The sequence below is a fragment of the Acinonyx jubatus genome, chromosome B4, assembly GCF_027475565.1.
Source record: "Acinonyx jubatus isolate Ajub_Pintada_27869175 chromosome B4, VMU_Ajub_asm_v1.0, whole genome shotgun sequence".
NCBI lineage: Eukaryota > Metazoa > Chordata > Mammalia > Carnivora > Felidae > Acinonyx > Acinonyx jubatus.
The window spans coordinates 79,171,389-79,188,588 of NC_069387.1; the positions used below are offsets into that span (position 1 = coordinate 79,171,389).

Consider the following 17,200-nt stretch of genomic DNA (forward strand, 5'->3'; position numbering starts at 1 on the left):
AGCCTGGAGCCTGCTTCAGAGTCTGTGTCTCCCTCTCTGTCTCTCCTCTGCTCGTGCTCTGTTTCTCTCTCAAAATAAATAAATAAATATTAAAAAATAAAGACTTCGGTCACTGGATTTGGGATCCTCCCCTAAATCCACGATAATTTCATCTCAAGATCCTTAATTAATTACATACATCTGTAAAGACTCTAGTTCCAAATAAGGTCACAGCTGAGGTTCTAGGTGTACCTGAATTTTTTGGAGACACTACGTGCCCCACTACAGATGGTGCCTGGCAGAGCAGAGAGGTGATGCTGACCCTGTGGCCCGTGCTGGGGCTGGCACCTGCCTCTCCTCCCCAAGTAGAGGAGGTTCTCAGGAACTCTGGGAGGGGCTGACTTGGGTCTCAAAAGGCCTAGAAAGGGAGGCGACTAGTGGAAAGTGGTGAAGGGATGGGAGTAGGGATGTTCTAGATTGGAGAAAAGAAGGCTGAGAAGACTTTGAAGGGAAAATCCTGGGTCCCTGTAATTTAGTCCTATCAGAGGGGAGAGTGTAACCCATGTTATACTGTATATATGTTATCTATATACATACTATGGCATGTATTGTATACTGTATGTTATATTTTATATTATGTGGCAACCACCACTTGTCATGTAATAAGAAAAGAAAGTTGCAGTTTGATTTCCCCGGTGAGTTTGATTCATGACATTATCCTTTATGCTTCATTGGGATGCTGGACAGGGGCATTTTTTTCCCTTGCTCTAAGGAAAGACTCTTAACTATTTTGCTTACTCTCACGTAAGAGACAGGCATGGAGCGTTGATCAGAAACTAGAACAACCAGGCGAGTACATGAATCAAAACTTGGCGCCATTTAATGTCATTCTTGTGCCGCCTGTTGGGCCCTGCTTCAGTTGCCGGGGAAAGGAGCGGGTGACTGGCTTCTGTCATGTTCTCCCTCCTCCCCTGCCCCCCAGGCCTGCCCTTCGCCCGCTCTCACCAGTTGCCTTTTCAGAGTGAGGTGCGGTGGGGAGAGGTGGGGTGGTGTGGAGCAGACAGGAAGGGGCAGGTGAGATATCACTCGGTGATACTCAGACTCCTCTTCCATCAGCCGGTGGTATCCTTGCCCCTTTCTCTCTGATCTCTGGTGACTGTTCTCTCGTGGGCCCTTTCCTGGCTTCTCAGAGCTTTGCTGTCAGCCCCATTCCCCTGTGTTCCCTGACTCCAGGAATTTGAGGCTCCTTCTTCAGCCGTTGGGGTCCTTGTGTCCCTCGAGGTAGCCCTACTGGACAGCGCCCAAGATGGATGCATGGGGATATGCTTGTTTCTCTCCCAGGACCCAGAGCGAATTCTTCTTTGCCAGGCAAACTAGCTCAGGGCCTTCTAGAGGACCAGCTCCGTCAGTCTGCCCACATGGCGGTTCCTTGGTCCTTCCTTCTCCTTCTAAACTTCTGGGTGGCATCCAGGCCCCAGGACACTCTGCCCTTACCTCAAGGGGCCACATACTCAGCTTTTGGGGTAACCTCTGTAAGCACCCACTGGGTTTGCTGTGAGGTGGGTAGGCCCTATCTCCTTCCCTGGGGGAGGGGAGATGGGGCTCACAGCACAGCTTTATCCAAACATTGCCTCCTAATAAAAATCCTCCCTTCCCTCTGTACTATGAGATTAAAAAAATTTTTTTTTAATTTATTTTTGAGAGAGAGAGAGAGACGGAGCACAGGCAGGGGAGGGGCAGGGAGAGAGGGAGGCACAGAATCCGAAGCAGTCTCCAGGTTCTGAGCTGTCAGCGCAGAGCCCGATGTGGGGCTTGAGCTCACGAGATGTGAGATCATGACCTGAACTGAAGTCAGACACTCAACTGACTGAGCCACCCAGGTGCCCCTTGTACTATGAGATTAAAAAAAAATATCCTTGGTCTGGCCAAGGTGGTCAGAAACTAGTTCTTAAAAATTTCCTTTGAAATTTGTCATATGATGAGTTGGTACTTCACTTTAAAATCTCACCTGTTGGGGGCACCTGGGTGGCTCAGTCGGTTAAGTGTCTGACTTTGGCTCAGGTCATGATCTCACGGTTCATGAGCTTGAGCCCCACATCGGGCTCTGGGCTGACAGCTCAGAGCTTGGAACCCGCTTCAGATTCTGTGTCTCCTTCTTTCTCTGCCCCTCCTGCACTAGCACTCTCTCTCTCTCTCTCTCTCTCAAAAATAAATAAACATTAAAAATTTTTTTAAAAACCCTCATCTATTGTATCTTGGCGCCTACTCGAACTTCTAATTTTAATATCTTGTTACAAAAGCGCCTGGGACAGTTAAGATTGTGCCAGCAGAGGGGGACATCAGGTTCTAAATCCATACTGGCAACTTCTCCACCTCAGGGAAGGGGAGGACACCAAACAAATGGCCAGAGGCCGAAGGGCCACCAGAGGGCAGCAGATCCTGTTTCAAACTCTTGTCTTTCATCGTACTCCTTGGAATAGTTTCTCATTGTTCCCAGAGACCAGGTAGAGCCCAGGTGGTGGGCCATACGGAGGGGCTCAGTTCTCTTGGTGTCTCCACTGGTTCCCCCATGGTGACCCTACTTTCTGAATTTCTGCAGTCTGACCACTGTTCTTCCGTTTGAAGTATCAAAAACGTCAGTCTACACTGAGCAGTAACAGCCACTAAACATCTACGTCGCAATGCGCCTGGAGATGAAGCCATACCCTCTGCCTTGGAGAAGCCCGACCAGGGAGGGAGAACGGCGACCAGACACGACAAGATGCAAAATGGCAACCGTTGTTGTAGAGACAGAAATAAGGGTCTTGTAACTGAACACACAGAACCACGGAGCAGGTTGGCGGTTGCCAGGGACAGGGGTGGGGGAAACGGGTCAAAGGTGGTCACAGGTGCAAACTTTCAGTTATGAAGGATGAATAAGTTCTGGGGATGTCATGTACGGCATGGTGACGACAGTTAACAATACTGTATTGCATATTTGGAAGCAGCTAAGAGGGTAGATCTTAAGAGTTTTTACATACACACACACTCACACTTGTAGCTGTGAGGTGATGGGTGTGCTAACTGGCTGAGCTATGGGAATCACTTCCCAGTACTTACTTATATCAAGCCATCACATTATACGCCTTGTATGTCAATTACGTCTCAATAAAGCTGGGGAGGTGGGTTGGAGAGAAATAAGGGCTTTGGGAGCACTGAGATCGGAGCACGGGCTGGAGAAGTCTTCTCTGAGGAGGGGAATTGGGGTCAGGTTTTGTTTTTTTTTAAGGATGAATAGGAATTTGGGGAAGAAGAGGTGAGGAATAGGGGGAGGTAGACTGACAAATCCCGGGCGACAAGGGAGCGGACAGGTGATAAGGGAGGTGGAGGACAAGAGCTTCCTTTCCCATTCCCAGGAGGCGGGTCTAAGGCAGGATGGCTGCAGGATTTTATTAAAAACCGAGGTGGAGGCGCAGAGAAAAGCAGGATGGGTGCTTTGAGCTTCTCAGAGAAATGCTACTTGAATACTTGAAGGAATTCATGTGGCTTAGCCGGGCTTAAAGAAGACTCAGGGGTGGGGTGATTTTGGCATAACAGGGGAGCTGAGGGCATGGGCTTTGGATGGAGTGGATGTTGGAACGGATCCTGGTTCTTCCAATACCCGGGGTGGGGGGGGGAGGCTGGACTGACTGCCTTACTTCTCAAGCTTATTTCCTAATCCGTGGAATGGGAATAGTAGTTCCTATATGGTAGGGCATTGCGAGTATTGATGGAGATAATAAACATAAAATGCTTAGCACTGTGCCTGGTAAGCTTGGTTAAATGGTAGCATTTATTATTGGAGTGACAATTACCTTTAGATGTCACATGGAAGCAACCAACTTACTCGTGCTGTTCTGCCAGGGCTGAGGCAGCCGTGCCAGTGAGAGGGAGAGAGACCTGGCCTGGCTGGGAGGAAGGATGCTCTTACAGTCGGAGGCACCCAGGCCTAGAAGAGGCTGCACTGTGTGTGAGGAGACATGTGTTACTGGACGTACTCAAGAGGCTGTCTGGGACAGGTCTGGGACCTGTTTCGGTTCTATTTCAATCCTTTGAGATCCTGGGTTGCTCTGAAACTGTGCAGGGGAGTCTATGAATAGAAGATTCTGTGATTCACCTTGAAGGAGAAGGGCCCCGGGGACAGGGGAGACGGAGCTGGCGGTGGAGAGAATCAGTGCCTCTCCTGAGCTAGGGCCAGTTTAGCCAAGGCCTTAGCTATCTTGTCTCCTCAGGTGAGGGGAGGGCATGTGGGAGGCTCTGTGGAGGCGGTCCCAACCCTCATCCTGAGTCCCTGTGATGGGACTCCATTTTCTGTGCGGGAAGGTTGGGAGTGGTGGGGAATATTCTTTTTTAAGACCCCTTCCTTCACTTCCAATAAGAGAGTCCCCATTCTGGGGACCCCCTGTGCATGCCTTGAAAAGCCCTTCCTGAGACAGAATTTCAGGCTTCCTCACGGCAGTGTCTGGACCTCTGGTGCTGTGCCGTGTTCTCAGCGAAGGTGGCCTTTTCTTCACCTCTGCATTAATTCTGCAGATCCTGGGGAAGGGAGCCCTGGGCCTTTGAACAAGAGGACTTTGCTCCCTTCTTCACAAGGGATGTAGTGAACCTTCGAGTCTCTCTCTGTTCTTTACTTGTTCCTCCGAGGAAAAGAGTAGCTAATTTCATCCCTGCTTCCCTCCTTTCCTCCTTCCCTCCTTCCCTCCTTCCCTCCTTCCTTCCTCCTTCCTCCCTCCCTTCCTTCCTTCCTTCTTTCTTTCCTTCCTTCCTTCTTTCTGCTCATAAATTCAATTTGGATTTGTTCATTGAACTCCCCTTGCCCAGTAATTGCTGTTCACGATACTAGAGAGAAATGATAAATACTAATAATTCGCAAGTTCCCAGGTTTCATAGAGCTTACATTTTTGTGAGGTAGAGAGTATATAAACAGGTAGACAAATGTGTAGATAAGATAATTTCAGAATGTGGTGACTGCAGTGAGGCAATAAATAGGGTGAGGGGACTGATGGGAGGGTAGATGGGGGTGGGCACTGAATGGGGTGGCCAGGGAAGCTCTCTCCGAGGAGGTGACCTTTCAGCATAGTCCTGAAGGATGAAAAGGAGCCAGCTAAGCAAAGAGCAAGAGGAACAAGGTTCTTAGCCAAAGGAACAGCAAGGATGGAAGCCCTGAGTTGGGCAAATGCTCATGTGTCCCAGGACCATGAAGGATGCCACCATGGCCATGAAGTGGTGAGCAGGAGAGTGGAGTGAAATGAATGGGAACTAGACCATTAAGGGCCTGTAGGTCCTGGTAAGGAGTTTGGATTTTATTCGAAGTGCAATTGGAAAACACCGACGAGGGGGCGCCTGGGTGGTTCAGTTGGTTAAAAGCATCCAACTCATGATTTTGGCTCAGTTCATGATCTCACTGTTTGCGAGTTTGAGCTCTGCATGGGGCCCTGTGCTGACAGCGTGGAGCCTGCTTGGGATTCTCTGTCTCTCCCTCTCTCTGCCCCTTCCGTTTGCGTGCACGCATTCTCTCTCAAAATAAACAAATATAAAAAAAAAAGATGAAAAAAAAGACCACCTGTGAGGTTTTCAAGGTGGAAACAATTAGTTTTCATGACTAACTGACATGATTTGATATACTTTAAGAATATCACTTGTCTGGGGCGCCTGGGTGGCTCAGATGGTTAATGTCTGACTCTTGGTTTTGGCTCAGGTCATGATCGTGAGATCAAATCGCAAGACGCGCGGCCTCACTCAGAGCCTGCAGTCTGCTTGGGATTCTGGCTCTCTCTATCTCTCTCTCTGCTCCTCCCCTGCTCATGTGCACACTCTCTCCCTTTCTTTCCTTCTCTCTCAAATAAAAATGAAGATAATGATGAAAGAAGATCATTTGTCTTTTGGAGGTTGGTTTGGAAGGGGTAAGGGTGGAGGCAGAGAGGTTAGTCAGGAGGCCTTTGCAGAAGTCTAAGTGACAGATCATTCTGGTGAAACTGGGGTGGTGGCATGGGGATGGAGAGAGTGGGATGAAGTCAAGATGTATTTTGGAGATAGAGTCTAAGGCTCTGTCGATGCGGGGATTGAGGCAAAGGCAAAAGTCAAGATTGAGTCTTAGGTTTTTGATTTGAAGAATTGAGTATATGAGGTTATATGTAATGAGATGGGAAGGTGAGGTGGACAAGTATATGAAGATACTAGTTCAGGTGCAACAACAAGGTCTCGATACCCTGGCTTAAGTGGAAGTTAAACATGGGTAATATGGTGGCTTCACAATATTCAAGACTCAGGTTCTTTCTATCTTGTAACTTGTCCTTTTCAAAATGTGGCTTCCATTTAGTGGCCTGTGATGGCAGTGCCAGCTCTCACCTCTTCATCTCATTCCAGTTGGTGGGAAGGGGGGAAAAGAGAAGGGGAGGACGTAACTCCTTTTCTGTCACTGCCCTCTATAATTTGCCAACATCATATTGGCTCATATCCTACCGGCGGCAACCAAGTCACATGGCCACATCTAACTGCAAAGAAGCCTGGGAAATGGAGTCATTAACTACATGGAAAAAGTGGTGGCGTAGATCAGGGGTCTGGGTAAGGCCAAAGAGTTGGTACAACTGAACTTCTAGAGGAAAGGAGATGGACGGTCAGGAGGTTGTAGATAAGATGTGATTCTTGGAGATTTTGGAGGTTACTGTGGTAAAGTATAGGCTGAGGTACAGAGGTCAAGGACTGAGAAGCCAGAGTGTCGGTGAGATCATCTGTGTGAATGTGGAACATCATCAGGAATGTTGACAGGAGCAAGTGAGGGGAAGAAGAGCAGGAGTTGAGGTCATCAGCGAACGAGGGGGGAGGGTTGGGAGGAGGGTGACAGCCTGTGTTCAGAGCTTCCGAGGAGAGGAGGTTTTGAAATTGGAAGGAGGAGCAGAGCTATAGAAGCAGCAGTGGGAAACCGGGAGGCCTTCCCTTCCCACATTCTAGCTCTGAGGTAATTGGCAGTGAGAGGGAGAGAAGCCTCCTCTTGAGAGCCTTGTAGGGGCTGTGGGACTCTCAGGAAATCTTAAAAATTTAAGACTAGTCAATTGAGAGAACACTCAAAACAAGACATTGGCACTATCAAGGGGTTTGCTGATCACATGCCAGGAGTTCCTGAAGTCACAGTAGAAGGGTCTGGGAGAGAGGCCGGGCAGAGAATTGGGTTGGGTTAGGGAGATGGGAGTCTGGATAACTGGGTCTTGGAGGCTTTGGCTTGACTTTGGCCATGACTGAGGAAACAGAACAAGAGGGAATCCCCAGGAGGGATTCGGTTACCCACCTTCCTCTGAGAGCAATTGGAACAGGGTATAGATTTTAGTACCTCCCTGGATGGTTTGGGACCCCTGGCAACTGATTCCTGTGGTACCAAGGCCTAAGTGGGTGTGAGTGGTGGCTGATCCCATGGGAGTGTTAGCAAAATCATGGCCCCCAAGATACCCATATCCCAATCTGTAGAATCTGTACTATGTTAGCTTTCATGGCAAAGGGGAAACGAGGTTTGGGATGGAATTAAGGTTGCTAGTCAGCTGGCTTGAAAATAGTGAGGTTATTCCAGATTATCTGGATGGGTCCAGTGTAAGCACAAGGAACCTTAAATGTGGGGAAGGATTCAGGAGAGAGAACCAGATGGGTGGCAAAGCGAGAAGAGCTTGGCTGGCTGTGGCTGGCTCCGAAGATGGGAGGATGGGACTGAAAGCCAGGGAATGTGGGCGGCCTCTGGAAGTTGGAATGAGCACTGACAGGGTTTCTCCCCTGAGCCTCCAGAAAAGAATGTGGCCCTGCTGACACCTTGATTTCAGCCTCATGAGACCCATCTTAGACTTCTGTCCTCTAGAGCTACAAGATCATACAGCTGTGTTGTTTTGAGTCAGTACATTTGTGGTAATTTGTATTTAGACACTGTACTTAGGAAACTAATACAAGATGAAAGGATCTCCTCGTGCAGGCAAGTGCTCCCTCCTGCAGCGTGGGGGTGCCGTGGCAGCTGGGGAGACAGAACATTCATGGGACAGGTTTCACCAGGGAGAGCGGTCCATGCGTTAACAGGAATGTTCCTGAATAGCGTTGCTTCTTTCTCTGCTGCCCTCTCATGATGCAAATACACACATTTGGACAAGGCTTCCCTTCTCCTTCTCTCCCTTGGGGTATGTCTGCTGTTTCCTCGTCTGCTTACTGGCTCAGGTAGGGAAGAAGTAGAGGAGGCCCCGCTTGGACTTGTGTCTTGACCGCGTTCTTTAGTTCAGCTTGTCAGAGAGGTCAGAGTACCGTGGGTTGTCTGGTACTTGTCTGGCCATTAATAAAAGTGATGCTTTGTTCTCCTTTCTGCCCCCTGTTCTGGAAGCACCTTCTCCATGGGCCTGATTCAGAGGGATGGAGGGTTGACAGGCTGTTGGGCCACCCTGGAGCCTTGACAGTAAAATCAGGGACTGGCCTAGGGGGATGCCAGCATGGTGGATTTTTTTTTTAATTTTTTTTTAACGTTTATTTATTTTTGAGACAGAGAGAGACACAGCATGAACGGGGGAGGGGCAGAGAGAGAGGGAGACACAGAATCGGAAGCAGGCTCCAGGCTCTGAGCCATCAGCCCAGAGCCTGACGCGGGGCTCGAACTCACGGACCGCAAGATCGTGACCTGAGCTGAAGTCGGATGCTTAACCGACTGCACCACCCAGGTGCCCCAGCACGGTGGATTTTAACAGGCAAAGGCTTTGAAGTTAACTTTGACCTGCAGCTTTATGGGTGCAGCTGAAGTGGGAATGAAATTACCCCAATTTCATGTGGGTACAGAGCACAAGATGGTTACATTTTGGCTTCCGATTATTTGTGCTAATCTTTGGTAAGTGGTGCGAGGTTGGCTGTCCCCGATCCTGATTGTCTACTTTGTTTTTAAACTACATTTAAGGCCACAGATGGAAGCATGGAAGGATTTTATTTATGGACTGCCCACAGGGTCCTAGAATTATTCCTGCCACACAGCCTCAAGTTGGCTCTGGGTTGTACATTTATTAAGTCAGCCCTGACCTCTGATCTCAGAGGCCCGCTGTGGGATTAACCACATAGGTGTGGTGCACTTTGCACAGATAAAAAGGACCACGACCCCTTATGTGGAGGAAACACCAATGTGGATGAAAAGAATCAATGGAATTATTACAAACCTAAAGGTTGGGTTTGTATCTATTTATCAAGGTGTCTTAAATATTGTGTCTTTAGAAATCAGACTTAGAGAATCAAGGAGATATGGGGAGCATTTGAGATGCAAGTCTTGGTCTTAATAGGGAGAAAAATCAGCAAGAAGAGGAAAGAAAAAAGAAGGAAGTTCTGTTGACTGAGCTGGAGAGACAGATAAGATTTTCTCAGGAGAAAGGTTGAGTTCTTAGGGGCCTTATTTGAGATATAGCAAAAGAAAAAGGAAAGGTCTCCCTATCGAGTGTTTTTAAGGACTGAACTAGAAAAGAGCAGAGTATTTATTCATTTCTTCTGGGCAAAAGATATGAACAGACACTTTTCAAAAGAAGACATCCAGATGGCTAACAGACACATGAAAAAATGCTCCACATCACTCATCATCAGGGAAATACAGATCAAAACCACAATGAGATACCACCTTACACCAGTCAGAATGGCTAAAATTAACAACTCGGGCAACAACAGAGGTTGATGAGGATGCGGAGAAAGAGGAACCCTTTTGCATTGTTTGTGGGAATGTAAACTGGTGCAGCCACTCTGGAAAACAGTATGGAGTTTCCTCAAAAAACTAAAAATAGAACTACCCTACGACCCAGCAATTGCACTACTAGGTATTTATCCAAGGGATACAGGTGTGCTATTTTTGAAGGGGCACGTGCACCCCAATGTTTATAGAAGCACTATTGACAATGGCCAAAGTATGGAAAGACAGATGAATGGATAAAAAAGATGTGATATGTATATACAATGGAGTATTACTTGACAATCAAAAAGAATGAAATCTTGCCACTTGAAACTATGTGCATGAAACTAGAGGGTATGATGCTAAGCGAAATTAGTCAGAGAAAGACAAAAATATGACTTCACTCATATGCGGAATTTAAGATACAAAACAGATGAACAGAAGGGAAGGGAAGCAAAAATAATATAAAAACAGGGAGGGGGACAAAACATAAAAGACTCTTAAATATAGAGAACAAACTGAGGGTTGCTGGAGGGGTTGTAGGTGGGGGGCTGGCTAAATGGGTAAGGGGCATTAAGAAAGACACTTGTTGGGATGAGCACTGGGTGTTATATATAGGGGATGAATCACTGGATTCTACTCCTAAAATCGTTATTGCACTATATGCTAACTTGGATGTAAATTAAAAAATAAAAATAAACTAAAAAAAGAGAGGCAAACCAAGAAACAGACTCTTAACTATAGAGAACAAACCGATGGTTACCAGACGGGAGAGGGGTGGGAGGATGGATTAATTAGATGCTGGGGATTAAGGAGGGCACTTGTGATGAACACCGGGTGTGTATGGAAGTGTTGAGTCACTATATTGTACACGTGAAACTAATATTACATTGTGTGTAAAGTCACTGGGATTTAAATAAAAATTTCAAAAAGAAAGACAGAAAGAAATATTCATTTCTGGATCCAAGAGGATGAATGGGGCCGATTTAATAAGGATGCAAAGCCGACCGAGGCCGCTAGAGGGAGCCTGGATGGGGCGAGAAACCAACGTAGAAGGGTTTGCCTAGTGTCGGCGAGGAAAGGACCCGCTTAGCGGCGAGCACAGCGACTATTGTTAGGTTAGTTTCAAAGGGACACAGTTATTTAGGAATGAGGGGTGGCGGAGGTATTGCCCATGCCCTGAGGGGCAGGCCCAGGAATTTGTGGTCAGGACCTCCCTGCTCCCCCAGCAGTGAGAAGATGAAATACACACCAAGGGGAATTCATGCAGGAAAGAAATATAGATCTAGCCACATCTGAGTTAAATTAGGACTACTGGGAGCATTATTCCAAATTTTTAAATATCACAAGATGACAGAAATGTCTTAAACGCCCGACTTTAAGAGAAGAGATAGTAGCATGCTCCCCACCCTCTAGTGGTAAACTGAATGTCCAAATTCACCTCTCCATGGGACGCGGGAGGCCGCTGTGGCTAAGGGCTGGCCTCCTGTATCTTGAATCCTCATTAAGGGTTCTCCCCACGCCCCCCCCCCCCCCCAAAAAAAAACCCACAAGGCTGTTGTGTTAGATTCTGGGCACATGATTGCTCGGAGGCCTGAGAATATGCTCGTGCTTCTAAGTTTCATTGGAGTAAAGCTGGTGCCATAGTATTATTCTGCGTCCCAGTTACTCTGACTTTGAATAAGAGGGACCAGTGAGCTGCTTGGGGATAGATTAAGTTAACTTTGGAGATGTCGGGAGGAGCTGTTTACATTTCAGGGGGGAAGGCCAGGATGTAGCCAATCTCCTGCCTCCGGGCGTTAACAGTCTTGCCCCTGACTCCGGGGGGACACTCCCCAGGCTCGGGCTCTCCACCCTGCTCATCCTCACCAGGCTTGAGGCCTCACCACAGTCTGTCCTGCTGTCACACCTTGGGGGTCTGGAGACGGGGCTCCCCCCAGGCCAGGGAGAGGACAGATCAGGTTCCTCACCCCTCCCCACACTTTGGGAAGCTGAAGTTGCAGGGAGAGTGTGTGCACCTACCCCTCCCTTCAGATCCCGACCTTCTTCTCCCAAACAGCTGGAGCCCACACAGAGAACCCTCTGCAGCCCATCCCAAGAGGTCACAGGGTGTTGTCAGGTGGGGAGGCCCCGCCACAGCCCTGGCAGCCGCGTGGGGGAAATGGAGAACTGACCTTGTGGCCGACAGATATTCTTGAGGACCGGGGATGTCCAGGCACATGGACGAAGCTAGGTTCCTTCGGAGTGATGCCTCCTGGGTAAGAACGAGCAGAACAGGACATGGTAAAGGGAAGAATTTTGGATGTTTCATTTTCTTGCATTCTAATGTAAAAGAAAAGTATACTGAGATTTTGTTTTGTGTTACTTTTGAAATTAGGAGAGGGGGGGTTAGGTTCAAATTTAGAGTACTTCTTGGTTGCTAGAAACTGTTTACCAATTTATCAGTTTATTAAAAGATATGATAGAGGATACAGTTGAACAGGCAGACAACGACATACCCAGGGCAAGGTCCAGGAGGGTCCTGAGGGCAGGTGTTTCTATCCCAGTGGAACTGGGTGATGTCACCCTCCTGGTGTGTGGATGTGTTCACCAACCTGGATGCTGTTGTCTTGGAGTTAATTTTGGTCCCCTCTGGACCCAATCGAGAGGACTTGGGGGGCAGTAGTTAATTGGCCACCCCAATGATTCCAGGAGGATATACAAAGAATAGTGATGAGAACTTGTTACGTCATTTTTTGTTTGTTTGTTTGCAAGTATTAAGTGAACAAATATATGTAAAGCACTCAGAAACTTATTTCCCCATTTCCTGTTTGGAAATCTATTTCTTATTTCCTTCTTTCACATAGCAGGGGCTACAGAAATCAGTGGGCCATATGATATGGCCACTTTGGTTTTTTTTTTTGTTTTGTTTTTAAATTTTTTAATGTTTATTTATTTTTGAGAGAAAGGGTAGACAGAGCGTGAGTGGGGGAGAGGCAGAGAGAGAGCGAGACACAGAATCCAGGCTCTGAGCTGTCTGAAGCAGGCTCCAGGCTCTGAACTGTCAGCACAGAGCCCGACACGGGGCTCGAACCCACGAACCGTGTGATCATGACCTGAGCCGAAGGAGGACGCTTAACCAAATGAGCCACCCAGGTGCCCCTGATATGGCCACTTTGTAGGTCAGGAATGGCCAAATATCTGTGACGTGGGAGACTGCTCTGATGCATGGCTTGTCTTCTCCTCCCCCCCTCCCCTTCCCTTCCTGTCTTTCCAGCCATACCTGTGATTGGTTGCAGATCCTAGGTCCACCTGTTAAGCCAAAAGGGTGGAGAGAAGAGAAGGTTACTCCATGTTGAGGGTGTTCCCTCTTAGAAGCACCCTCCCCACGAGAGGAGCAGGTTGGAGGGAATACTTCCCAGCCTGTTTTCCCGTGTGTTGCTTACTCTCCTTTGGGGGAAAAGTAGATGATCCTATGGGTGAGAACCCCAGAGTAGCTCATCCTGCCCTATCTCTCATTTAGTCTGTGAATTGGGGGTGAGGTGGGGTAGGGTGGGGTGGGAATGGGGAGATGGGGTCAAAGCCGAAGGCTCCTTTGGCCTGGGGTCTCCTATCCAGTTTTAACCGAGAGCCCTGAATTTTGGGTTTATAAAACATCTGTCCAGCTGCTAGGAAGCTGGATGCTTTCACCATTATGTAATGACCCTCATGTCATTTTTTTATTGGTCTCAACTGGAGGGTCAGAACAATGAGTCTGGGGCTTTTAATCTCCAAGACACTTCAATTTTCCTAACCTAATCTTCTCAAGGAACTTCCCCTCCAATTCTTTCCTAAACTCCAGAATCTCTCACCACCTTCCTCTGTCATTTTGGCAAGAATTTATGCCTCATCTCAAGAATTTATGCCTGGCAAGAATTTATGAGAAAGACCCATAATAGAACTTTCCATCTAGGTTGGGTGATGTTTTTGGTGGAGTTGTGAGTGTGTCTTTGTATTGGAGGGGAGGGTGGGTAACTAAGGGCAGTGGGCAGGTGGAAACTTTCTGTACCAGGAAAAAGCGAAGGAAGGAAGGATGGAGATTATTTTATCTGCCCCCAGCTGTGAACACACTTCCAGTTTTTTCTGGGCCAGGGCAGCACCTGGCCTGAGTTGCTGTGGGTGGATCACCCTGTTGATCTTCCAAGTGCATTTTTTTTTTTTTTTTATGTCCTGGGGGTAGGATAATAGACATCAGAGGTGGCTCCTGCGTTGGAAAAACTCAGTCATCCATCTGTCTTTCCTTATTCACACACAGAACACTTCACTTCTGACACTTCTGGTTCCCAGTGCATGTGAGTTTTCTCCCGTCAAGCAACTCTGGTCAACTGGGTGTCCTACAATCCAACTCAGCTCTGACAGTACCTGGAGGTTGCATTAGCTCCCACAGGGAAAGGGCTCAGTCCCACAAGACTGTCCTCCTTCAGATGCCAATTGCAAGTCTAGGTTGTCACCTGTTCTTCTGACTGATCGGCTATAAATCATATAAATCAGAGCTTCCCATGACCCTTCCCTTGAGTTCAATTAACTTGCTACAGCGGGTCACAAAACTGAGAGAAATGCTTTGTTTACCAGTTTATCAGTTTATTAAAAGATATGATAGAGGATACAGTTGAACAGGCAGGCAACGAAATACCCAGGGCAAGGTCCAGGAGGGTCCTGAGGGCAGGTGTTTCTATCCCAGTGGAACTGGGTGATGTCACCCTCCTGGTGTGTGGATGTGTTCACCAACCTGGATGCTCTTAGAACCTCATTGTAGTGGGATTTTATGGGGACTTTATCACATGGGGCATGATCAATCATTGACTCTGTTTCCAGCCCCTCTCCCCTCTCCAGTGAAGTAGGGGTGGGGCTGAAAGTTCCAAGCTTCTAATGATGGCTTGGTCCTTCTGGCGGCCAGCCTCCATCCAGGAGCCTCCAAGAGCGCACCGGAGTTACCTCATTAGAACAAAAGATGCTCCTGTCACTCTTATCACTTAGGAATTTACAAGAGTCTTAGGATCCCCATCGCTGGGATGCGTCAAAGTCCAGATATTAGAACAGGGATGATTCTAATGTGCTTATCATTTAGGAAATTACAAGGATTCTGAAGCTTTGTGCCAGATATGGGGGAACAGAGACCAATACATATATTTTCTATTATCTCATAGTTTCCTTCCTGCCATCCTATCTCCCTTTGAATGGGCAATCTTCCTTCCGTTTGTAAGACTGAGAGAGATTTTTATTTTCCCAGTCTCTTCTTTCCCCATTTGGTCCCATATGCCTTTATAGTGAAAACTGCCCAGGGTTGTGTGTGTGTGTGTGTGTGTGGGGGGGTAATTTGGCACATATTAGGTAGATGAGTGTGACATATAGTAGACACTGGGTGGATGTGTGGTGGTGGGTAAATGGGTAGACCCCATCCACCCTGAGGTGAAGCTGAAGTCTTGGCAAATGGGGATGTAGAGGAAGGAAGGTGGAGAGAAGATGAGAGGGCACAGGATGGGACCCTGGGAGCATAGAGTGCATGGTCAGAAAATGTGCCAGGAAGGAAATGGGGGGCTTGGAGAACCAGTAGAGTGCAGCACATTGGGAGGTCAGTGCGGGGAAACTTTCTAGAAGGGGTAATCGTGTCCAGTTCTGCAGAGACCATGAAGAGAGGAGTAGGGACCAGAAATAGCCACCGGGCTTGTTGCTGTCAGTGATGTTGGGGGGAGCAGTTGCTGGAGGGTGTGAAAATGCAGATTGCAGGGGGTGAGGGGTGCAGGGGGTGAGGGAGCAGGGAGGCAGTGTGGATGAAGAGGAGAGGCAGCTTGAGGGGAGTCAAGACCTCACAGAGGATATTTTGGGACGTGGAGACTTGAACAGGTTGTAAGCTGAGGAGGGGAGGTTTAAAATTAGAGCGATGGGGTAACTCAGGAAGAATCCTAGTGGAGTGGGGGCCTCCGCCTTCCCTCCTGGCCCGACAAAGCCACCACAGAGCCAGACTGGGATGCAACGCTTTAATAAGGGACGTGGGGAGCTGAGAGATGGTGGTCGGGGCAAGGAGGGTTTGGGTGCCGTAGACACCAGCTTTGGCCGGGACTGGGCCTTATTATCATCATTAGGGCCTTATGACTTCATAGGCATGAGGGAGTAGGTTTTTCAGATAGCTCATGGTTTCTTTTACAGTTTTGTCCAGATTCTTCCCGATTTTATGGCCGAGCTTGGCCAGTTTTCCCTCTGAGGTGGTTGCTGGGGAACATTGGGAGAGAAATGGCAAAGTAAGGTTAGTCCCCTCACGCCTCCCCCACACTCCTCAGTGCTGGCACAATCAGCGGATCCTCCAAATCTCATTTACCTTTAATTCTTGTTCCCCTTCAGCTTCCTTTCTCTTTCCACCCCCAACTTTCTCCCCCAAGGTAGTGTCCCGCCACCGCGTTTTTCTGTTTAATGCCTCCCTCCCGGCTTCTTCCCCTTGGCCCTGGCTCCTACCAGCCCTGGGAGTGAGTTCTGTAGTCTCTTCTGACTGAGAGGCAGCATTTCTGATACTGTCCTCCTGGGGGATGGGGTGAAGCAGCTCGGGCCTTTGACGCTTTGGTCTCCTGGTAGATTTGGTCATATCATCCTCTTCAAAAACCAGCTCTTCTCTGGAGATGAGAGATTCCTCAGAAAGGTTTTCAATGGAGACATGGTCCTTTTCACACATCAGCTGAGCAGCTGGGACCAAGGAGATGGAATGAGGGGCAGAGAAAGAGCTCATGGTAAGCAACAGCCAGCCAGCTCTCTGCCATATCCCTTAACATGCAGAGAGTGTCAGGGTTGAGCCATTGCTCAGTCGGTGTAGACCAGAATTGAGATCCAATGCCTGCATCCAAATTTATGAGCACCTAAGGGCACACCCCTGATTTTGAATGCCGTTGAATAGGGATTCCATTCTAGCACATTCACCTTCCCGATGAAAAGAGATTAACTATGCAAACACCCGATCCATTGTCTGGTGCATAGGAGGGGCTCAATAAATACTGGCTCTTTTTTTCTGAGTTCTGGGTATTGCTTGAGTCTTCCTTCTCCGATAAATTGGGGGAAGCTAGCCAGAGACTGAATTGTGTTTATGGATAATCTACAAAGCAGGGTCCTGCGATATTCATGACTTTGAGGCCGTGGAGGAGCCTGGGACCGAGGAGCCCCTCCAGCATCCTCCCCTCAGGGTGAGCTGAAACTCCCTACCTGCTAGCATTTGGGTGTGAGATATAGTCATCTTCAATGACTACCCAGCATGAAGTGCTGTTCAAATTGTTCCCGGTCCCCAGATCTTGGCCAATTAGTGCAGCAGGAAGGATTAAGGTCCAGCGCCAGGAGGAGAATTCATCATTTACTGGACCATCTTTCACTACCACCAACTCCCTCTAAAGGATGCCAACATGAGACTTACGGGCATTTATGGGTTGAGCCTGCAAGTGGATCTCATCTTCTGGCTCTGAAAAATAAGGGGTTAGAGTTTCTGGAGGTCTTAAGACATTTGACATGTGAGATGCTTGTATGTAGCCACTCCCCACCCAGCATTTCCACCTT

At 48.1% G+C, this 17,200-nt stretch overlaps 1 protein-coding gene across 1 annotated transcript; it reads right to left on the reverse strand.

Moving 5' to 3' along the window:
• Positions 1–15,749: 15,749 nt before the first annotated feature.
• Positions 15,750–16,988, reverse strand: LOC106982803 (glycosylation-dependent cell adhesion molecule 1-like). Its single transcript, XM_015080979.3, has 3 exons — positions 16,856–16,988; positions 16,121–16,345; positions 15,750–15,880 (listed from the first exon to the last, which is right to left on the reverse strand). Exons 1-3 carry the CDS (start codon positions 16,884–16,886, stop codon positions 15,750–15,752), a joined length of 387 nt encoding a protein of 128 aa, XP_014936465.1. The 5' UTR covers positions 16,887–16,988.
• Between the last annotated feature and the right edge of the window lie 212 nt (positions 16,989–17,200).

Excerpts from the sequence above, each read along its gene's own strand:
- LOC106982803 (XM_015080979.3), bottom strand. The coding sequence starts at position 16,886 with ATGACTATATCTCACACCCAAATGCTAGCAG. Across the intron at positions 16,346-16,855 it reads TCACACCCAAATGCTAGCAG|CTGCTCAGCTGATGTGTGAA; the intron begins GTAGGGAGTTTC and ends CCTTGGTCCCAG. Across the intron at positions 15,881-16,120 it reads AGAACTCACTCCCAGGGCTG|CAACCACCTCAGAGGGAAAA; the intron begins GTAGGAGCCAGG and ends AATGTTCCCCAG.